General features: G+C 37.7%; 1 protein-coding gene across 1 annotated transcript in view; it reads left to right on the forward strand.

The window, feature by feature from the left end:
- LOC135103684 (calcium/calmodulin-dependent protein kinase type II alpha chain-like) overlaps positions 1-25,000 on the forward strand; it is a 166,001-nt gene that overhangs the window by 70,987 nt on the left and 70,014 nt on the right. The window contains exons 5-11 of the mRNA XM_064010255.1: positions 9,994-10,132; positions 14,960-15,062; positions 16,683-16,766; positions 19,559-19,653; positions 20,197-20,319; positions 20,905-20,988; positions 22,933-22,993. Of these exons, the coding sequence (XP_063866325.1) occupies positions 20,254-20,319; positions 20,905-20,988; positions 22,933-22,993 (211 nt within the window). The 5' untranslated portion in view covers positions 9,994-10,132; positions 14,960-15,062; positions 16,683-16,766; positions 19,559-19,653; positions 20,197-20,253. The remainder of the gene's footprint in view (positions 1-9,993; positions 10,133-14,959; positions 15,063-16,682; positions 16,767-19,558; positions 19,654-20,196; positions 20,320-20,904; positions 20,989-22,932; positions 22,994-25,000) is intronic.

Consider the following 25,000-nt stretch of genomic DNA (forward strand, 5'->3'; position numbering starts at 1 on the left):
CTGGTGGCTCAATTGTTCGTGGGATTAAGATTTGTTGCTATGATTTTCGTTTTGTCTTTTTTGATCGCCGGGCGAGGAAGGAAGAAAAAAAGGAATGAAGGAAGAAGTGAAATTGTGAAGTGCAGGAAGAGAAAGTCAAGTAAGGAAAGGAAACAATGTTTTCTTTTGTTATTACTGGATAAAATTTTATATATATATATATATATATATATATATATATATATATATATATATATATATATATATATATATATATATATATATATATATATATATATATATATATACCTGCCGAAACGATAATTACTCCCAGTGAAGTCTAAAGCACTGTTCAGGGGGTGCTGTGAACTTATCATTAAACCCAGCTGTGACCTCACTGAACGTTTCCCTTTGTGTCACAGCCTGCCCCCTAAAGACAACTCTCTTCCTCCACACAAAACTACAAGCACCTAATAACACACACACCCTTCACTCAAAAATTTCAAAATTATCATGGCGACTCCTACACCAGCCTCGGAGTCCCCATCTGGGGAGGGGACTATAAATGTCCCCAGGTCGGACTGCCTTTCTGTCGACGACCCTAAATGTCTTGACACTCCACTAAACTTTTTCTTCATTAACTTCAGCAACATTGGCGGTCCTAGATCTAATTTTCAATCTGTAGAACACCACCTCTCCTCTTCTAAACCTCATCTTCTTTTCCTCACTGAAACTCAGGTGTCTGAGGCAACTGACAGTAGCTCCTTTTCTGTTCCCTCCTACTTTCTCTATCCTTATTTTCGATCCAAAGCTGGATGCTGCGTTTATGTGCGCAATGACTTAACCTGCTCTCCTGCCCACGCTCTTGAATCTTCCGAGTTTTCCACCATCTGGCTACACCTACAGAGTCCCTCTCAAACTAAATTTATCTGTGCTGTATACCTCTCACCTAACTCCTCTGACTATAAGAAATTCTTTGACTACTTAACTTCCAAAGTGGAGCACATTCTGACCCTCTTCCCTTTTGCAGAGATCTCCATTCTTGGAGACTTCAATGTTCACCACCAGCTTTGGCTTTCCTTTCCCTTCACTGACCATCCTGGTGAACTAACCTTCAACTTTGCTATCCTCCACAACCTAGAGCAATTGGTGCAACACCCTACTCGTATTCCTGCCCGTCTTGGAGGTCAGGAATATTCTTGACCTTTTCCTGACCTCTAATCCTTCTGCTTATGCTGTCAAACTTTCTTCTCCGTTGGGCTCCTCCGATCACAATCTCATATCTGTATCTTGTCCTATCGCTCCAGTCCGTTCTCAGGCCCCTTTCACACAAGGCCTAAGGCCCCTTTCACACAAGGCGTGAAATTCACGCCGCGTGAAAAATCACGCAGCGGGAAGTTCACGCTCAATCGTTCACACGTGGTGGTTTTTTTCACGCCTGACTCCTGGAATTCTGTTTCATTATTGCATTGCTGTGCTCCGAGAGTGGTCACAACTCACAAGTGTGTGTAAAAACAGGTGAACAAATGGCTGCCCAGAATAAAGAAAAAAAAGCCCTCCTTTTATATTTGTTGTATAAAAGACAGCAAAAAAAGGATTCGCTATTAATTGTAGTCATCATTTGATCTGAAAAAAGGATGTTATTTTTAAAAACTTAGATTTTTCTATGTTTATGTATTTGTTATTACATAAGTACACATTCAGTAACAATAAAAAATGACTTTAATTATCCTTTTACCTATTGTAGATTTTCACTCAGTACGGGAGATGCACACGTCCACATTACCCGCTGCCTGAACTGTACTACCAGGTGGCGGCGTGACAAAACACGCTGAGTGTGAAAGAAAGCATTGAACACCATTGGAAGCTAAACTTTGGCGTGAAATTTCACGCTTCGTTTTTAGCAGACACACGCGCGGCATCAGGCGTGAAATTCACGCCGCGTGAAAAAACTGCCACGTCTGAACAGAAGTATGCATTTTGTATGTCCGCTTAGGTTGGGCGTGAATTTCACGCCTTGTGTGAAAGGGGCCTAAGCAAAGGTGCCTCTGGCGTTTTGCCTCTGCTAGTTTGGGGGACCTGAGGAGGTATTTTGCTGATTTTCCTTGGAATGACTACTGCTTCCATGTCAGAGACCCATCTTTGTGTGGTCTGCGCATAACAGAGGTGATGGTGTCTGGCATGGAGGCGTACATTCCTCACTCTTTTTCTCGACCTAAACCTTCCAAACCTTGGTTTAACACAGCTTGTTCTCGTGCTATACATGATAGAGAGGTGGCCCACAAAAGGTACTTAAGCCTTCCATTACCAGAATCTCATGCACTTTATATTTCTGTCCGGAACCATGCCAAGTCTGTTCTCCAACTAGCCAAAAACTCCCTCATTAACAGAAAGTGTCAAAACCTTTCAAGATCTAACTCCCCCTGTGACTTCTGGAATCTAGCCAAAAATATATCCAATAACTTTGCGTCTTCTTTCCCTCCTTTATTTCAACCAGATGGCACCACTGCTATCACATCTATTTCTAAAGCTGAACTCTTCGCTCAAACCTTTGCTAAAAACTCTACCTTGGACAATTCTGGGCTTGTTCCTCCCTCTCCTACTCCCTCTGACTACTTCATGCTACCTATTTAAATTCTTCGCAATGATGTTTTCTATGCCCTTGCTGGCCTAAACCCTCGGAAGGCTTATGGACCTGATGGGGTCCCTCCTATTGTTCTCTAAAACTGTGCCTCGGTGCTTACACCTTGCCTAGTCAAACTCTTTCAACTCTGTCTGCCAACATCTACCTTTCCTTCTTGCCGGAAGTTTGCCTACATTCAGCCTGTTCCTAAAAAGGGTGACCGTTCTAATCCCTCAAACTACCGTCCTATTGCTTTAATTTCCTGCCTATCTAAAGTTTTTTAATCTATCCTCAACAGGAAGATTCTTAAACATCTATCACTTCACAATCGCCAGTATGGGTTCCATCAAGGCCGCTCCACTGGTGATCTTCTGGCTTTCCTTACTGAGTCTTGGTCATCCTCTTTTAGAGATTTTGGTGAAACTTTTGCTGTTGTCTTGGACATATCAAAAGCTTTTGATAGAGTCTGGCACAAAACTTTGATTTCCAAACTACCCTCCTATGGCTTTTATCCTTCTCTCTGTAACTTCATCTCAAGTTTCCTTTCTGACCATTCTATTGCTGCTGTGGTAGACGGTCACTGTTCTTCTCCTAAATCTATTAACAGTGGTGTTCCTCAGGGTTCTGTCCCATCACCCACTCTCTTCTTATTATTCATTAATGATCTTCTAAACCAAACTTCTTGTCCTATCCACTCCTATGCTGATGATACCACCCTGCACTTTTCCACGTCTTTTCATAGACGTCCAACCCTTCAGGAAGTAAACATTTCACGCAGGGAAGCCACAGAATGCTTGACTTCTGATCTTTCTAAAATTTCTGATTGGGGCAAAGCAAACTTGGTATTGTTCAATGCCTCAAAACTCAATTCCTCCATCTATCAACTCAACACAGCCTTCCAGACAACTATCCCCTCTTCTTCAATGACACTCAACTGTCCCCCTCTTCTACACTGAACATCCTCGGTCTGTCCTTTACTTATAATCTGAACTGGAAACTTCACATCTCATCTCTAGCTAAAACAGCTTCTATGAAGTTAGGCGTCTGAGACATCTCCGCCAGTTTTTCTCACCCTCCCAGCTGCTAACTCTGTACAAGGGCCTTGTCTATCCATGTATGGAGTATGCTTCACATGTCTGGGGGGGTTCCACTCATACTGTTCTTCTAGACAGGGTGGAATCAAAAGCTTTTCATCTCATCAACTCCTCTCCTCTAACTGACTGTCTTCAGCCTCTCTCTCATCGCCGCAATGTTGCATCTCTAGCTGTCTTTTACCGCAATTTTCATGCAAACTGCTCTTCTGATCTTGCTAATTGTATGCCTTCCCTCCTCCAGCGGCCTTGCTGCACAAGACTTTCTTCTTTCTCTCACCCCTATTCTGTCCACCTCTCTAACGCAAGAGTTAACCAGTATTCTCAATCATTCATCCCTTTCTCTGGTAAACTCTGGAACTCCCTGCCTGCTTCTGTATTTCCACCTTCCTATGACTTGAATTCCTTCAAGAGGGAGGTTTCAAGACACTTATCCTTCAATTTTTGATTACCGCTTTGGATCCTTTTATGGGACTGGCATTTCAGTGGGCATTTTTTTTTATTTGATTTTTGTTGCCCTTGGCCAGTGTCCCTCCTACATAAAAAAAAAAAAAATTATATATATATATATATATATATATATATATATATATATATATATATATATATATATATATATATATATATATATATATATATATATATTTATTTATTTATTTATTTATTTATAAAGAACCACCGTATATTTTTTTGCAGATTCGTTGAGGCTAAATGAATAAGTGGAAGGTTAAGAAAGAAAAGAATACAGTGACTTTTTTTCTACTTTCTCCGTCAATGGCCTTTTTTTTTTTTTTTCTCAGGTAAACAACAACTGTATATGTTTTCTGTAGATTCGATGAAAGACTTGATGAATGAGTGATTGATTTCAAAGGGGCGCTTTGGCATATTTATGCCATTCGATGGAAGAGAATAACTAAAGAGGAGCATTTCCTGGCACATCTCGCATACTTCAACAGCAACAGCAGCAGCAGCAGCAGCAGCAGTAATAACGTTAATAACAATGTTCAACGTGGACATACTGATGAAAGAGTGGGAGGTAAACGGGTAAACGGGATCTCTTTTATATATAGTTCTCGTAACTCTTGACCAATTTCCTTCATACACACAAAGAAGAGGATAGAAAGAAAGAAAATGTTTTGTGACCGCCAACCAAAAAGAAAAAAAAAAGTGGTTAAAAAGGTAAGTGGACAGGTATTATTATTATTATTATTATTCATTCATTTATTTATTTATTTATTTATTTATTTTTTTTTTTTACATAAATTTTGCAGCCACTAGCCAGCCTTCACTGTATTACATGTTAATTGTGAAAGTGTTCTACACAATAAATAGATAAATGAGTAAGTAGTAAGAAAATTAAGCTGACTTTATACATATATAGCCCTACCTACCACTGGCCAACCTTCGCTGTATTACATGTTAATTGAGAAAAGTGTTCTACAAAATAAATAGATAAATGAGTAAATAGTAAGAAGATTAAGCGGACTTCTTTATAGCTTTATCTAAACTTTATTCACTGAAAAATGATGTACAAAGAAGTGCTATAATAATTTTTTTTAATCACGCAGTAATGAAGTGTTTCACAATAAAAGATAACAACAACAACAGTAACAACAACAACGCTGGTAATAATGATAATAATAATAATAATGATAATAATAATAATAATGATAATAATAATAATAATAATAATAATAATAATAATAAATCATGCAATAACCAGACACACTTACAAACACGCACAAAACGGATAAATTAAAAAAATAAGGCGACAGCTTGGTGTGAGGATCAATACAGGTGCCACATGCGTGAGTTTGTGTCGGATACGCGGCTCTGGGCAAGGCGGACAGGACAGGAAGACAGCAAAGCATAGGAACACAACACAGCACAATATAACACTTTCAGTTACGACATCTGGAAGCTGCCACGCCCCCTTCAGTGTTACGAGAGGTGGACTGTGGCGGGGAGGGTACAACACACCACAACACACATAGCACCCTGAGGACCATGTTCTGAAACATTTCTGCGCCGCCCCTCCACTGCATTCAAAAGACTCTGCATGTTACACGGTGTTTTTTTTTTTTTTTTTTTTTCTCACAGTTCTAGTATCAGAATAAAATTTCTACATTATTAGCAGGGGAGACACTCTTGAGAACCCGGCTAATCATCTTTGTAACCTTAGAAAATAGTCGTGGTGAGAGCAGAGCGTTTTAGAATACGGGCTTCATTCACGACTTCGACACGACTGTAAGCTCAGGATTACGAGAGGTTGGGTATGGCAGGACAGGGACAACATAACACAGCAAAGCATATCGCTCACGCACCTCCATGCGACTATCCTGTATTCTGAAACGCTCAACTCTCTCCTCAGGACTATTTCCAAAAGCCACAGACATGATTAGCCGAGTTCTCAAGAGTGTTTCTTCGTTTGATAATGTAAATATTTTGTTTATTTGTCTCTAGAACCATAAAAACATCCTTAATAACCTGTATGACTTCAATTAGAATCTTGAATGTGGTGAAGGTGCGGCGCAGCAGTGTTTCAGAATAAGGTCCTATAAGCAACCACGCTCCCTTCAGAGTTACGAGAGGTGCAGTGTGGCAAAGCGAGGTTTGGGGCTTGGGACTTCCTCTGCCTATCAAAACAATTACCAAAGGAGTGAACGCTTTAACCCTCTTGACTGCTTTGTGTTTTTGTTTCGTATTCTCAACTTTCGAACAGGCTCTAATGGAAAATATTGAGACTTTCAAGGATACTTTCATGGTTCTAGTGAAAGTTAAAAATGATTATGTAGCTTCATGACTAGCCATTGTAGGTCTAATGGAAAATATTGGAACTTTCAAGGGTGTTTTCATGGTTCGAGTGAAGGTTAAAAATTATTCTGTATCATCAATGAGAGAAAGCATCCATAAGAACTCAACTAATCATCTCTGTGGTCACTGAAAATAGTCCTTGCAAAAGAAGAGTGTGTTTGAGGATACTTGCCTTCGAATGTTGTTGCTTCCACTCAGGCTTGATAAAGTGGTCTGGTGCAAGTCTAGGGGATGATTTCAGAAATTATTTAGGAGTTTAAGATATTCACTCAATTTATTGCTAGTTTTCAATGTGTTTAAATGTAACAAAAATAGGGGATTGACTAGAAAATACGTATGTTTAAATATTTAAATGTGAAAATAGGTGTTTGAATAGAAAATACGTATGTTTTAGATGTTTAAATATTAAAAAAAAAAATTAGTGTTTGAATAGAAAATACAAATGCTTAGATGTAAAAGCACCCATATTTAGATTTAGGGAAGAAAAGTCCGTACGTTCAGAGAGAGAGAGAGAGAGAGAGGGGGGGGGGTGACTATTACAACACCGTTTCACATGCGCCAGTAATAACACAATACAGCCACACACACTTCTGCATCTCACCAAGATGAGCAACACACTCGGAGAGAGAGAGAGAGAGAGAGAGAGAGAGAGAGAGAGAGAGAGAGAGAGAGAGAGAGAGTGGAATTTTCACTCACTACGTAAGTTAAAGGGGGGAAAATGTGCTGCTCTTACTTCATGTTTGGTTTTCTTTCCTTGTTTGAGGTGTGTGGATAGATTCTTCTCTCTCTCTCTCTCTCTCTCTCTCTCTCTCGCGCGCGCGCGCGCGCGCAGTAGTTCAGTATTGTATGTATTCCTTTGACCTTTCTTTCCGCTGAGTTTGTGGGAATATGGCGAAAAGTAGCTTAACTGTCCGCCGTAATATTAGTTTTCTTCTCCTCCTCCTCCTCCTCCTCCACAGTTTTTCGAGCACGTGTTTCTCTGTGATATAGTACAGGGATTGAATTAAATAACAGGATTTTTTAAGTGAATTGAAAATGTATTTACTTTCTAGGGCAGTAAAGCTCTCTCTCTCTCTCTCTCTCTCTCTCTCTCTCTCTCTCTCTCTCTCTCTCTCTCTCTCTCTCTCTCTCTCTCTCTGAAGCATGTTTTTTAGTCATATATTCAAAACTTGCTTAGCTTGAGTCTGTCCTGGTAAAATTGACAATACAAAGCAAATCTAATGTCGCGTAGATCACCAACAGATGACTCTTAAAGCGAAACGAAACAGAATTTATTTAATTTTATATCCTTTTTTTTTCTTCTCTCTCTCTCTCTCTCTCCATTATAACCAACATTAGGTTTAATGGTGTAGAGTTTAAAGTACAGGTATAGATATTAGGAAAACACGATGTAGTTTATATGTATTTTTCCTCCTCCTCCTCCTCCTCCTCCTCCTCCTCCTCCTCCTCCTCGTCTTCATATATCCATTTTCATCCTTCTCTTGTATTTAGCGTTTCATGTCTTCTTTTACGGCCTTAGAATAAATCACTTTGCAATCACTTTGCTGTTTTCTGTTTCCTTTTCATATCTAATGGTTTGCAGTTACTACTTACTATTTACGGTACAAGAAGCATCGCACACACATGAATGAGCACCAACAATGTTAAACAAGGAAATTTTTTTTTCCCCTTTTTCTTTTTCTTTTTTTTTTTCCTTCTCATGTTCCTTCTTAACTTTAGGAGAATGGCTTTACGTACTGTGCGGCAGAAATTACATGCTTATCCCTGCAGTTTGCTCTCTCTCTCTCTCTCTCTCTCTCTCTCTCTCTCTCTCTCTCTCTCTCGTCATGGTACACGATGCCTTTTGGTGTGGTTTCTGATTCCGGTCCACTTGTTGCTGCACATAAAGTGTTTATGGACCTGTTGGTACAGTCTCTCTCTCTCTCTCTCTCTCTCTCTCTCTCTCTCTCTCTCTCTCTCTCTCTCTCTCTCTCTCTCTCTCTCTCTCAACTGAGCCAGGGACATCAGTAGCATTTCTCATTGTATAAACACAGAAGGTTTCTTATACCACGACATGCTGCCACCACCACCACCACCACCACCACCACCAATTAATTTTCATCACCATACTTCCAATACAGTAACAGTACAAACAATACTGTAGCGACCGTTAAAGTGATGTAGTGTATATGTGTTTGTCCTTGCCACACTTAACCGCCATATTTTGAAACATTTATATTTTCAAAAGGTTCTACATGAAGTTACATGGGTTTTTAAGAATGTTTTTTTTTTTTTTTTATTATTATTATTCTGGTGACAGACTAAGAAGATTTCTAGACTTTCAACAGAAGAAATACCCTTGAGAACCTAGCTAATAACTTATTTGGGCTTTGAAGGTAAGAGAGTAAAGTGCTTTTGAATATGGGTCTTACACACACACACACACACACACACACACACACACACACACACACACATGATGATCAAGGAGGTTTATGTATTAAAATTTTTGATAGATTTATAGTTTATGACAATATACCCATTCTTGTTTTTCTCTTTCCCTCTGGACAACAAGCATAGAGTCCTGGCAAGTAAGTTGGGTAACCATTAAAAATGCTGCAAATACTTAAGGTTGGCCATAACTGCAGGAGCCTAACTACCTAGTATGTATTGTCTTAAACCATAATACCAAGATTCATCCTGCACCATAATATGCAACAGTGATGTGGCTGCTGCTTAATGTTTATTCCATGAGGAAGAGTGAAAGAATAAAAAGAGCGGAAATTACACTGGCCCAAAACATGAGAGATTGACTATATGAGGAGAGATTAAGATTGAAACTCCCAGGCCTGGAAGAAAGAAGGAAAAGCAGAGATCCACTCATGGTGCTTAGGATTTTTTAAAGGCAGTGAAAAAAGTGGATTGATGATATTTGTTTTCCTGAAGCTCTAGAGATATAAAAGGTCATGGAAAATGTTGCAAGAACTACTTGCAAGGAGAGACATACATAAAGGAATATAGTTTTCCATATAGAAACATAGAAATCTGAAGTGATTGAGATAGAGAAGTGGTCCATGCAAAGAATATTCAGGAATTTAAAGTCAAGCTGGATGATATCAGGCATGGAGATGGAATGGTATAAGCATAAGTTTTCATGTAAACACAAATAGGTGAATACACACAAACACACACATTGAATGAGTATAGATATAAATATATAAAAAGTACAGAACAAGCTTGACTTTATATTTGAATGAGGTGAATACTGTACTTGCATTCACACACTTGCATAATGTTAAACTTGGTAACAATTAACATCATGACATGATGAAAATAGAAGATTTAGAGGGAATGAAGAACCCTCACTCATGATATGCCTAAAAGTTTTCTCATTCATCTTTGTCCATATATAATAGAAATGTCATTTGGAAATGTACTGTGTAATGACCATGTCCTGTATGAAGATTGTTGATGTGCAAGATAATATTGGAAGTGTTTCCCTTCCAGGGTGACTGGTGGAGAGCTGTTTGAAGATATTGTAGCAAGAGAATTTTACAGTGAGGCTGATGCATCTCATTGTATTCAACAGATTTTAGAAAGTGTCAACCACTGTCACCACAACAATATTGTACACAGGGATCTCAAGGTCAGTATCATTACAGAATCAGGATATACATCCTATCATCTTTATTACTCATGTTAGTAATGTCCTGAATAGGTATTATTTACTTCTTTTTTTGAGATCACCATTCAGATTTTGGTATCAGCTTAGTTTCATAGAATTGTCTTTTGCTTTTCATACATAATCCAATATCATGGTGTTTTTTGCTATAGATAAATATTGATGGCAGTGATAATAATAATAACAATAATAGCAATGATAATAAGATTTATTAACATTAATGAGGGAATCAGATTCACAATGTAAAAGTCTAAATAAATTACAACAAAAAGATATGCATTTAGATATTGCTTAGATAGTGCAGGTTGCAGCTTGAACTTGTACTGTATAATATAGATGCTGGACTTCAGACTTGCTTATAATTTTCTGAGACAAGAGACAAGCTTGTATCATTTTTAGCAAACCAATAGATATCTGACTGTTACAAAATCCTTTCCATTTTCTGAGGTAAGATCTTGCAGCCTTGTGTATGGTACAGGTGGGTTGTGTTAATCATTGTCAAGGTACACTTTGGACTCATACATGAAGAGGAGGAAAATTGGTTCTTAAGTGTTTTCTTGTCTGGGTTACATATTTGAATCAGATTAGTGAATTTGTTGATGTTATTTCCATTATGCATATATATTACTTCAGTTCAATGAGATAATTTGTAACAATCCCTATTCTAGGATTATCATATACTTAACAGAAAATGTAAATTTCCCTTTTTGTGGCACAGTTATAATTCTCGGTCAATGTTTTAGAACCTGAACAACACAAAGTTATATTTAAGATATGCTATCTTTCAGTTCTAATAAATTTCAGTCTTTTTTTCATATTTAAATGTATGGCTTTGTGTGTGTGTGTGTGTGTGTGTGTGTGTATGTGTGTGTGTGTGTGTGTGTGTGTGTGTGTGTGTGTGTGTGTGTGTGTGTGTGTGTGTGTGTGTGTGTGTGTGTATTTACCTAGTTGTGGTTTACGGGAGGGGAGTAATCTCATAGTATCCCGTTTCTATATCTATCTAGTTTGGTCTTAAAAGCACTGACAGTTTCAGCATTTACAACTTCTTCACTGAGTTCATTCCATCTGTACACACTTCTGTGAGGAAAACTATACTTCTTAATGTCTCTTCGACAGTTAACTTTCTTCAACTTATTATTGTGTCCCCTTGTACTCTGTGTGTCTAAATTTATAAAACCTTCTTGGTCCATATTTTCCATACTGTTTATCATTCTGTAGATGTTTATTAAATCTCCTCTCTCTCTCCTATTTTCAAGGGTAGGAATTTCCAACATTCTTAATCTCTCTCCATAGGTCGATTTACTCAACTCCAGAACCATCTTAGTGACTGCTCTTTGTACTCCTTCTAATTTTATAATATTCCTCTTTGTATGAGGAGACCACACCACTGCCGCATATTCCAATCTTGGTCATAGAAATCAACAACTTTTTAATAATTTCTTTATCCAAATATGAGAATGCCATTCTTACTCTTTTTATCAAATTCATCGTCTCTCCAGTAATTTTATCAACATGTCTGTCCAGAGTCCAATTTTCAGTAACTGTTACTCCTGAATCCACTTCCTCTTTTGACTTCTTTAACTTCACACCTTCCGCCTGATAATGATATTGTATCCTTTTCTTAATCTTACCAAACTCCATTACTTTACATTTACTTAAATTGAATTCCATTTGCCAAGATTTACTCCATCTATTTATCTTATTTGAATAAGTTTAAATAAAACAGTTCTCATCTCTCTATCACCATCCACTCCAGCAGTCTTCCTCCAATTTTTCCTTTTTTTTTTTTTTTTAATCTTTCATAGCAATCTTCAGTGTGGTACTTTGTCAAATGCCTTCTTCAAGTCCAAGTAGACACCATCCACCCATCCATCTCTCTCCTGCACCCTTGAATAAAAGGACAATAAGTTCATGGAGCATGATCTTCCCCTCCTAAATCCAAATTGACAATTTACTAAAACTTTATCTCTTTCCCAGTGTTCCATCCACCTTTCCTTTATTGTTCTTTCACATAATTTTCCTACAACACTAGTCAAGTACACTGGTCTATAATTTAGTGGATTTTCCTTATTCCCTCCTTTTTATATTGGTGTAATATTTACTCTCTTCCAATCTTTTGGTAATCTTCCCTGTAATAGTGATGTCACCACTAGACTGTGAATTTTATCAGCCAGTTGTTCTCTACATTCCTTCAATATCCAGTTTGATACTCCATCTGGACCAGTTACTTTATTTACTTCAAGTTCTTTCATCATCTTAAGTATTTCTTCATAACTGACTGGGGCTGTACTTACTATATTCCTCACCAACTTATCCTTCCAGCATCAAACTCCCCTTCCATAGTAAATACTGAGCTGAAACTATTGTTCATATCCTCCGCTGTGTCCTGTGCATCATCATAGATTTTTCCTTCAAGTTTCAATCTTGATTGAAACTTGCCTTCCTTCCTCCATCCTCCCATTAATATGTCTAAAGAATAGTTTGGGTTCATTTATACACTTATCTATTATATCTCTTTCATAGTTTCTTCTCTCAATTCTTATTATCTCAATGTACTTGTTTCTAGCATCAGTATATTCCTCTCATCTGCTCTCAGTTTTCCTCTTCTTCCACATATACCATGCATTTGATTTATAATTTCTAGCCTCTTTGCATTTTGTATTGAATCATTCTTTACCCTTTCTACATCTCGCTTCTCTTTTAGGTACAAATTTCTCCACAGCAGAATTATATACCCTTATAAATTCATCCCATTTTCCTGAACATCTGCATCTTCAAAGTCTTTCCAGTCCACAGCAACAAAGTACTTTCTTAATTTTTCAAAGTCAGCTTTACTTTATTTAAATCTTCTTACCTTATAATTCTCATCAATGATTACATTTTCATTTTTCTGTTTAAATTCCATCAACACGTGATCACTTTTACCTAGAGGGCTATCATAGCGTATATTTTCAATAATTTCCATGTCCTTGGTAAACACTAAATCAAGTCTTGATGGTTTATCTCTTCCACTAAATCAGTCAACCCATTGAGTCATCAAGTTTTCCACTGCCCAGTTCAATAGTCTATTACTCCATGAGCTCTCACTTCCAGTAGTTGTCAATGTCTCCCAATGTATCTCCTTACAATTTTTTTACAATTAATCCTTACACTTAAAATCACCAACAATAACTATACATTACTTTGCATCACTATCTTTTCAAGACCTTTTAGCACATCTACCTTCATGCTCTTCTTTTCGCCAAGCATTGGTCATAGCTGGCACATACACTCGTACATAATTCATTATCCTCCCATTTCCACTTCTAATCATCACTTGCAGAACTTCAGACTTGTCTTCATTTTTTATTACCTTCTCTACTTTGACGCATTTTTTATTCAGAATTGTCACTTCACCTTCTCCCTTGTCATTTCTATTTTTCATCCATAAATCATATTTATCATCACCAATGTTAGGAGTTCCCCATTCATTTTTCCATTTTGTCTAACATAATACAACAACATCCAGTGTGGTTCTGCTTAACAACTCATTTAACTCCATTTCAGTTGACATTAATCATTTACATTAGTATAACATACCTTACTGTTTGATGTACCATTTCTTTATTCTCATATCTCTTACTCTCCAGAAAAACTTCTCCTCCTCCCTCATTCGTTGTTCATTTTTTTATTTAGCCTTGTTTACCAGCTCCTTTTGCTGGTAAACAGCAAAAGTCTTATCTATATCCCTATTTATCCATACATTCTTATATTCTTCATCTCCAGACAACCTCGAAGATCCATGAATCACTTCTGCTTGTACCTGTGTTGCAAACTTTATGGGTCTCATTTTTTCTTCTTCATATTTCCCAGTTCTATGGAACTCTTCCACTTGTTTTACTACCTGGTTGTCTTCACCTGTCACTTTCTTCAGTAACTTATTCAACATTTCCTTTTCCTTTTCCTCTCTTTGAATTCTGCTTACTATTTTCTCTTCCTTCCAACCAAATACAATTACTTGTTTATATTTTCTACAGTGGCTCTCACTAACTTTTCTCTTCTTTAATAACATTTATCACTTTTTGTCTCAGGTTTTGTTTCTCAATTTCTTGTTGTTCTATTATTTTCTTTAGTGATTCTTCTTCAAATTTACATTCATTTAACCACTTATTTTGCCTCATTTCCAATCCTTTACACTTGTCTTCATTTCCTCATTTCCTTTCTGAACAGTTTCTACTTTTTCCTTTATTTGTTTATTTAAACAGTCATTTTCCACCTTTAACTTCTCATTTTTATCTTCCATCTCTATCAACTATGCCATAATAATCACCAACTCCTCACCTGCCTCCTGGTGTGCTTCCAATGTCCTTATTCTCTCCACTAAATAGTCCATTATTTCTGCTACACTGCAATCTATAATTTAGTTCTCTTTCCTTACCAGTAAAACCTTCAAAGGACTCCCGTTCTTTTGTGGTGCCCCCCTCCGCCATTTTGTCGAAAGTGTAAACAAACAAACCAAATTTTCCTAGAGATGGGATAACTATACTCACATACTGTTTCTCCCCTCCCTGTTTACCACCTAGGTATTCCTGGGTCTTCATATCATAACTTGTTCCACCATGAGCGATTTGTGTCATTCCTTCCTTCCATGTGTAGAGCACTAGGAAACACGTCCTGTCAGCTTTGCCACCATTGTGTGTGTGTGTGTGTGTGCGTGTTATTTTGTCAGATATTTATAATCAAGCCTTAGTTATTTGTACTGTGCATAGCATGTAATGCTGGTGACTGACTGACTGTTCTTTCCATCTGCAGCCAGAGAATCTTCTGTTGGCCAGTAAAGCCAAAGGTGCTGCTGTCAAACTAGCAGACTTTGGGTTGGCCATTGAAGTACAGGGTGACCAGCAGGCATGGTTTGGTGAGTCCCAGGTCCAGGCTGACAGCCAGGCAACCTACACTTCTGGTGGTTGTGATCCCTTGCATTAGTGGCATGTTGGAACAATGCTCGATGCAGTGGTAGGATGGTGGATTTTTTTTTTTCTTCTTCTTCTTCTTCTTCTTCTTCTTCTTCTTCTTCTTCTTCTTCTTAGTGTAGCATATCACTTATTTTCTTTAAGTTATACAGATGGTGATTGGCAGTGAATGTATATTTTACATAGCTGCCAAGGGATTGGAGAAAAAGTTTCGGGTTTTCCTTGCTAAGTGTGTGGAGAATTTAATTGCTTGTATTGAAAAGTTGTATTGTGGAAATTTGGCTTTTTATGCTGAATGAGTCTTGTAGAAACCTATGGATTTGTGAGCTGTAGAACTTAGTTTTTTCTTCAATTTTCACTGAATAATTTTATTAACTTATGGAATTGCAGTTTTGTCCCTATTCACTTTATCATTGTCGTAAGTGTGCTGTGCATGACCAATATTATTGTGCAATATTCCATATTGTTCAATACTATTGATGGTGTATGGATGGTATTGAAGTATGACACAATATATTGAAGACATCAAGAAGAGCTTGATATTTTATTGCACAATATGACTATGTTGAGTAGCGTGAGGTTAACATTGTGCAATATCCTGTTACCATGCTTCCTTCCCTCATACCATTAACAAAGCAAGAAAGAGGATTGACAATTCCTACTGGAAATCATACAACTGTACTGGGATTTATCTGTACTGTGGTAAGTTAAAAGTAAAGAGTACAGTGACAGACAAAATAAAGACAGTTGAAGAAATATAATGAAAAATGAGAAATGATGTAAGAAGGAAAATAAATTCACTCAGAACAAATTTTAGAAAGGAATTAGCAAAAATTAAAAGTTCACATAAATCTGGGGCTGATTCAGATGAGGTTTATCAATTAATGTTATGGTATTTTAATGAGATACAGTTTCCCGCATCACAGTTGTCTTTTTGGAAATGATTGGAGCCACCATCTTCAGAAAATCATCAAAAGCTACACTATTTATTTGCATATAATTTCCATAATCCTCTGGCTTGCTGACCCTTATCTCCTTCAGCAAATTCTCATTGCTGTACCATTCCTTCATCTTTTTTTTTTTCTTTTCTTTTGTGCAGAAGGCTATTGCAATTCCAATTAAAGCAACATCAGTGTCCGTCATGATGTCTCTCAGAAATCCTTCATTCGACTGATGATATTGTGCAGTAATATGGAGCCATGTAGGGGGAGACAGATATTGCACAATAAAGCTGAGTCAATATATTGTGTTATTAATATTAATCATGTAGGGCTGGCTTTACCTCTGAAATGCCCATCTTGGAAGCAACATTGCAGGTCCTTGAAACTCACTGACAAGTCCTTGCCATCTGTTTCAGTAATACTCACCTTCACAGGACACTTTAGCTGGGTGGAGAGTGACTGTCAGGCATTGTGTGGCATGAATGTCTTATTGGTGTGAGTGTCAGGTAATTCCACTGACTTTGAAATTGGCAAGTAGTTAGCTATTCCTTTACTGGTAAATTAGTAAGATCTGTGATGTATGACAGCACTAATCAAAATTTTTTTTTCTTTTTTTTCTTACAGGGTTTGCAGGAACGCCTGGGTACCTTTCACCAGAAGTCCTCAAGAAAGAGCCATACGGAAAGCCTGTGGATATTTGGGCTTGTGGTGAGCTAAAGCTTAGGTGACCGTTATGCTGTTCCTCCCATTGGCTCCATTCTTTTTCCCTTCTGTTCTCTGCCTTACCGGGGTTTGTTTTGGAGCAGTTATGTACTTTGTGTCTGTCGGTTTATATCAGGTTCTTGTATTTATGCTTGGAGATGTGTATTTCAAAACTTCAAATGGTTATCCTGGAATTATGCTATTTCCCTCATTGGCTCCATCCTTTTTTCCTTCTCTTCTCTGCTTTACCAGAGTTTGTTACAGAACTATTATTTTGTATCTGTTGATTTATATTAGGTTCTTCATATCTATGCTTCGAGGTGTGTATTTCAAGACTTAGAATGATAATCCGGGAAGAGTTGTGTTTTGAGGCTATACAGTTTAAGATTGCTCTCTTTCACTCATATGGTGTCCTTTACTCTTAGAATTTCAGGGCAATAATCAGATGGACTTGATAAAGGAAGAGGTCAGGATGTTGGGAAGTGGGCCAGTAAATGAGAGCAGTGGAACATTATTGGTGATTAAATGATTATTACATTGAACCTTGGTTCACAGACTTAATCTGTTCCATGACTCATTTCACAAACTGAAATGTTCACAAACCAAAACTGTTTTTTCCCTTTTGAAATTAATGTAAACACAATTATTCTGTTTCAGCATCAGAAACTTTTTTTTTTTTTTTGTGACAAGGAATATAGAATGAAATTATGGTTGAAGAGGAAAAGACATGAAGTCTGGCCTTGCACCAAGCTCGTGTTGGCTGGAAGGAAACATTGGAGCATACAAGTCTGTGTGCAGCAGGGATTGTTGCACTGCCTAGGACAGCATGTGCTTTCCTAATTCCACCTGGTGTCCCTTGTTTGAGTGCAGTGGTTGTGATCCAGGAAGTCTTGACAACCTCATATCTTATGAGCGTGTCTGTGGTAGGTGTGGTCTTTCTGGGTCATCCAGACACCGGCACACAAGGTGAAGTTTGATAAGATGGCAGAACACATGCTGTCATGAGTAACACAACACTCCCTGCCTTACACAGACTCGTATGCTCCAGCGTTTCCAGCCAATATGTGTTTGATGAAAGGCAAGATGTTGTTTTTTCCTCTCGAATCATCTTTCCAACCACCCTGAAAGGTTGAAGGTAGGAGGGGGATAGGGGGAACTCAGGTTTAACAGCTAGGAAGGTGCTTGACCTTGAAATCAGTGACAAGCTATAGCCAGTGCTGAAGAGACTTGTCGGTGTGTGATAATCACTTCTCAAACTTCTATCTGATTGCCAGTATGGGTTCCGTCAAGGCCACTCTACTGGTGATCTGGCTTTCCTTACTGAGTCTTGGTCATCCTCTTTTAGAGATTTTGGTAAAACTTTTGCTGTTGCCTTAGACATATCAAAAGCTTTTGATAGAATCTGGTACAAAACTTTGATCTTCAAACTACCCTCCTACAGCTTCTATCCTTCTCTCTGTAACTTCATCTCAGGTTTCCTTTCTGACCGTTCTATTGCTGCTGTGGTAGATAGTCACTGTTCTTCTAAATCTATTAACAGTGGTGTTCCTCAGGGTTCTGTCCTGTCACCCACTCTCTTCCTATTATTCATCAATGATCTTTTAAACCAAACTTCTTGCCCTATTCACTCCTACACTGATGATACCACCCTGCACTTTTCCACATCTTTTCACAGACATCCAACCCTTCAGGATGATGATGATTGTTTTTCTTTCACACAGGGAAGCCACAGAATGCCTGACTTCTGATCTTTCTAAAATTTCCGATTGGGACAGAGCAAACTTAGTATTGTTCAATGCCTCAAAAACTCAATTCCTCCATCTATGAACATGACACAACCTTCCAGATAACTATCCCCTCTTCTTCACTGACACTCAACTGGCCCCTTCTTCTGCACTGAACATCCTCGGTCTGTCCTTTTCTTATAATCTAAACTGGAAATTTCACATCTCATTTCTAGCTAAAACAGCTTCTATGAAGTTAGACATTTTTAGACGTTTCTGCCAGCTTTTCTCATCCCCCAGCTGCTAACTCTATACAAGGGCCTTATCCGTCCATGTATGGAGTATGCTTCACATGTCGGGGGGGTGGGGGGTTCCACTCATATTGCTCTTTTAGACAGGGTGGAATCAAAAGCTTTTTGTCTCATCAACTCCTCTCCTCTAATTGACTGTCTTCAGCCTCTTTCTCATTGCCACAGTGTTGCATCTCTTGCTATTTTTTACCACTATTTTCATACTAACTGCTCTTCTGATCTTGCTAACTGCATGCCTCCCCTTCTCCCACAGCCTCGCTGCACAAGACTTTCTTCTTTCTCTCACCCCTATTCTGTCCACCTCTCTAATGCAAGAGTTAACCTGTATTCCCAATCATTCATCCCCTTCTCTGGTAAACTCTGGAACTTCCTTCCTGTTTCTGTATTTCCACCTTCCTATGACTTGAACTCCTTCAAGACGGAGGTTATAAGACACTTCAATTTTTTACCACCAATTTGGACCCTATTTGGGACTGGCATCTCAGTGTTTTTTTTTTTTTTATTTATTTATTTATTTTTTTAGATTTTTGTTGCCCTTGGCTGGTTTCCCTCCTACATTAAAAAAAAAAAAAAAACTCACAGCAGCCAGGCTATGACACAGTTGAGCGAGTGGTCATGTTCTTGCTGGCTGAATAGGTTTGTGGGTTGTTTGTGTGTTCACACACCAAAACACAGTTTGTGAACCAATTTGTTCACAAACAGGAACATTTGTGAACTGAGTTTCCACTGTACACTATTTTTTTTTTCGTTTTGTCTTTTACAGGAGTCATTCTTTACATCCTCCTTGTGGGTTACCCTCCATTCTGGGATGAAGACCAACACAGACTATATGCCCAGATCAAAGCTGGTGCCTATGATGTAAGTTGCATTCAGGAAGGCTTTCTTTTGGCTGATAGTACAAGTAACAAAATATTCTTTGTGAGATTTCATTAAAGAAAGGGTGTATAATTCATATTTTGTGTAATTATGGAGTGAATTCATATGTACGTGGTATTTTGTAGGTAGTAGTATTCAAACTCTTATCATATATTCATCATGTTGCTTATCTTGGCTACCCTCCTTGGTGTAATTATGAACAGAATTCTTGCACATTTCCTGTGTTCTTGTTGATATTACTAATTTTCATATCACATGATCATTATGCTGTTTATCTCAATTATCTTCCTTTAAAGGGTTTATCATTCTTATTGGTCTGGTATAAATCAAGATTCTACATCAGTGGATAGATAGATTTAAATAAATTCATGTGTAACTTTGATTTTTACTCCATAATAAATTCTATCTTTCATTTTACTCACTTAATTTGCCAGTAAGGTGATATTTATGACAGCCACAAGTTACTGTGTAGATTTTTCTATTTCTTTCTGAATTGTAAGCTATCTTTTCTTTTCTTTCCTGCAGTATCCTTCTCCAGAATGGGACACAGTAACTCCAGAAGCAAAAAACCTCATCAATTCCATGTTGACAGTCAATCCTGCCAAGCGTATCACAGCTGCTGAGGCACTCAAACACCCATGGATCTGTGTATGTGAACCACCTCACCAACACCCCCTTCTAGACAGTTTTATTGGAAATCATTTTACTTTCTCATACTTTTATAGGAGTTCAAAGAGCTCATCATTTCTAGTGAAATCATGTCTGCTTGAATACTCATAATCTTAAGTTTGAAATATAAACATGCTGATTATATTATATTATATTAATCTCATATTAAAACCTTTAAATAACATTTTTAGTGGAATCATGTCTGCCAGAATACTCATAATCTTTAGTTTGGAAATATAAACATACTGATTATATATTCATCTCAAATAAAAACCTTTAAATAACATTTATGGTCTATCATGAAGAAATGATAAGAAGTGCAAGATGAAGCAGAAGTACTTTATTTACTAACATTTTAGTCATTACCTTCTTCACACTCTCAGGAAGGCAATAGCTTTATCTAATTTTTTTTCTTATCATCATACTTCACTCACTTGTCTTACTTATATAACTGTCCCATGATAATTGTTACTAGCTTAGAGTTCAAGGTTTGGGAATCTTCAAGATGTTTGTACCAATTGTTATCTGCATGTACCCTTGTTGATGCTATATTTCCTTCCACAGCAACGTGAGCGTGTGGCTAGTGTGGTGCATAGGCAAGAGACTGTTGACTGCTTGAGAAAGTTCAACGCCAGAAGAAAACTTAAGGTAAGTCCTCCTCCTAAATGGACTCTTCTGTTTTTCTTTTTTCTGATGTTAAAGAACTCATAATTGATTTTTTTTTTTACTTTTCTATATTTGAGGCTGTTCCATAGAAAACAGAGTCATAGAAATTATAGTTTATGATCTGTTGAATTATAAATGGAGCTTAACTCATTATGGCTTGTGCATAATTTAAACAAAAATAAAAAACATTGCTTTCCCAAGGAGAATTACTGATTGAATAAGAAGAGCGTAACAACGTCAGTGCTATAGCTAATGTTGGAGAGATGGAAATAAGTTACCATTGTGTTTCAAAATGGCAACTAATTAAAACATAACAAGGTTTTTACCCAACATTTATTAAGATCCAAACGTAAAATATTGTATCATCTTAAGCAGTTTAGGTGATATGCCTTCATAATTGCATATTCAAACTGGAATATCGAAATGAGTATGCATCACATAGTTTGAATATGATGAGATGGCCAGATTATACACCTGACACACAATTTGATCTAATTCATCCTGTTATGTATACCTATTCTAAATTATCATACCATATTTGCTTTTATTTCCATCTCACATTGCCAGAAGCTGTGGTAGGACTCATTGATTCATGCAATAGACAGCCACAGAAGTGTATCTAAATGACATGAGAATGACTTGACTCAGGGTTACAGGCAACAGGCACATTTGCCAGCTGCAGCATCCCTCTCACACCAGCTTGCCAAATGCTGGTCTCCTGGTTGGATCGCTCTCTGTTACTCTTTCCTTTCTATTATTCTCTCTGTTCAGAGTTTTCTTTACCCTTTTCCTTTGCTTTCTTTGGCCTTGTCCCTGTGGTTCATGATGTGGTGTGGCCTCCTTACAGGGCGCCATCCTGACGACAATGCTTGCGACTGCGTGCAACTTTTCTAGTAAGTCTGTGGGAATGCTTGTATATGATTTTTCTCAAAGTTTGTATCTTTTATTAACATCACTCCAGTTTTCTCTTCTTAACTGGGTTCCTCGACATTTTATCATTCCCATCTTCACAATCTCTCCACACTGGGTTTTCAGGCTGCTGCTGGATCTGCGCTTTTATAGCCTCGTTTCACTTGTCTGGGTCGGAAGCAAAAGGAAAGAGCTGAATATTAAGCCTGCATATCATGTGCAGTTCTCCTAGGTTTGCATTGGATGTGATATACAGGGTTAATATTCCAGCTTGTCGAATGTCCGATTTTCGTTTATCACGGTTTGTCTTTTACTTTTACTACTTAAATTTTACTACTACTACTACTACTACTACTACTACTACTACTACTACTATACTACTACTACTACTACTACTACTACTACTACAACAACCACTACTACCTACTACTACTAGTACTACTGGTACTACTATTACTACTATTACTACTACTACTATTACTATTACTTTTACTACTACTACTACTACTATTACTACTATTCTAACATGAGTGATGCTTCATTTTGTTCTACTGACTTCTGCGGCGATCTTGGGTACCTGGCGTCAGCCAACACCTCCTCATCCTGAATCCTCTCCTCTTCCCAAATCAACCCTACTTGTTCCTCAGAGACATAATCCAATTTTCTTTCTTCTTTTCCAACTTCTTTTACTCTTTTGTGATGCCACCTTTAGTAAGTTTTTGTTCAACCTTCCCATTAGTAGCAGTCCTATTTTATTTATTCCTTGCTGATGCAGCTTTTAATTTTGTAACACCCATGCTTGGCAGTTTTTCTTCTTAAAAATATTTTTCTCTTTTTTCATCTTCATTTTCTCCTCCTCCTCCTCCTCCTCCTCCTCCTCCTCCTCCTCCTCCTCCTCCTCCTCCTCCTCCTCCTCCTCCTCCTCCTCCTCCTCCTCCTCCTCCTCCTCCTCCTCCTCCTCCTCCTCCTCCTCCTCCTCCTGTCCAAGCCCTTACCGTTGGTTGCCATGTGTTGCAGGGTGCGATCCTGACGACAATGCTGGCAACCCGCAACTTCTCCAGTAAGTACGAAGCACCGGGTAAGTGGGCAACCCCTCTAGGCAGCAGTGACACCCTCCCATCCTCAACCCCATCCCTAAATAAAATGCCTCCGACTCCCTTCTTCCAGTCATGGGTATCTCTGTATTACAATATTCATGGAAAAGATATAACTGTGCTTTTGTAGTTGGCATAGTGATTGCTTTAAACATTAGACAGTGACAGTGGTTTCTTTCTCTCATTTAAGTGCAAGTGCTTGTAATCAACTATTGCTGTATAGAAGAGTAAGGTTTTTTGCCATCCACACCCAGACTGGTTGAATGGGGTTCGGGGGGCCCTGGTCTGAGCACTACTTGTGTCAGAGTTTTTGCACTCTTGTGGGTCATGAGCTTTGTGATATTATTATGAACTATTGGTGTATTTGCTCCACTGGCTTCTGGTCATTTCACTCATGGCCTCATAAACTAAAATGCCATAATTCAGATACCAAGTACTGACAAATTAAAATTCAAGTGTTGAAAGCTCAGAAAGAGGAGACATGGCAGAAACTAGCAGTATTGCTAAGAGGCAATATCTCAGGAATATTACATGTGGATACAAAAGCAAGAAAGTTCCAGAAGCAATGTATTTCATAAAACAAATAAGTATTAACAATGACTACCTGTTGAATAAGAATGATTAAATAAAGACATTAAAGTAGATGTTCCATTTATAAATAATTTCAGGCACACAAAGAATAAATATCTTTGCAATATTTAACCATGAAAGAATTAGTTTTCAGGCCAAAAGGCAAGTAATGAGTCTTGGTGGGGCTCACACTAACTCAGTGAATACTCACTGCCCTTGTTGCTGTGTCTCGAGCCTGGAACTCAAATAAACTTGGATAAAACAAGTCTGAAGTAACATTCCACCTGCCAGCTATGCACATAACCTTCCCTCACCAATAGGGAAGTGAAGTGACACATACACTGACAAAACTGAGGTGTTTTCAAAATATGTAATACAGAAATTTCTTTATGACTTTTTAGAAATGTTATTACAGAACATTATTTTGTCAGCTGTATTTTGTCTAATTAGTAATTCCTTATTTTTATTGATTTTGTACTACAGTATTCATATGTAAAATTCACATTTCAAAAATGAGATTTTTTAAAAATTGGTTCATATTTTGAGTAATATTTATTCCTGATTTAAAAGAAAAAATATATTAAATCAAACCAGTAGCCATATTACCTTATTTTCTCCATCACTAAATGTGTAGCAATAGTCCTTCATTTATTTGGTGTTGTTGTGTAGATGAGAGTGTGTAGTTTAAAATAATCTCATTGGGTTGTAATTTCAAGTTTGTGTTTCCAACACAATTCATACATCTAGTAATTTGCATATACAATATCAGTGTTTAAATGTTTAAACAATATGATAAATATCAATATAACTTCCCCCTCTGTAAATTCTAAATATCACTTCATTGCATAATATTAACGTTGGCATATATATATATATATATATATATATATATATATATATATATATATATATATATATATATATATATATATATATATATATATATATATATATATATATATTATATATATATATAATTTATGTGATATTTTTCAAAATGTTTTTCTTTTGTGTACTATTTTATGGTGCAGGATGATAGTGTAGTAGCAACATGGCACACACTGAGATATTTCTGTGCATAATTCTCTCTCTCTCTCTCTCTCTCTCTCTCTCTCTCTCTCTCTCTCTCTCTCTCTCTCTCTCTCTCTCTCTCTCTCTCTCTCTCTCTCTCTCTCTCTCTCTCTCTCTCTCTCTCTCTCTCTCTCTCTCTCTCTCTCTCTCTCTCTCTCTCTCTCTCTCTCTCTCTCTCTCTCTCTCTCTCTCTCTCTCCCCCTTCCTCCCTCCTCCCACACATCTTCCTCCCTTCCTCCCACCCTCTCCCCTACATCTCTCTCTCTCTCTCTCTCTCTCTCTCTCTCTCTCTCTCTCTCTCTCTCTCTCTCTCTCTCTCTCTCTCTCTCTCTCTCTCTCTCTCTCTCTCT

This window comes from Scylla paramamosain, chromosome 9, assembly GCF_035594125.1.
Source record: "Scylla paramamosain isolate STU-SP2022 chromosome 9, ASM3559412v1, whole genome shotgun sequence".
Classification (NCBI taxonomy): domain Eukaryota; kingdom Metazoa; phylum Arthropoda; class Malacostraca; order Decapoda; family Portunidae; genus Scylla; species Scylla paramamosain.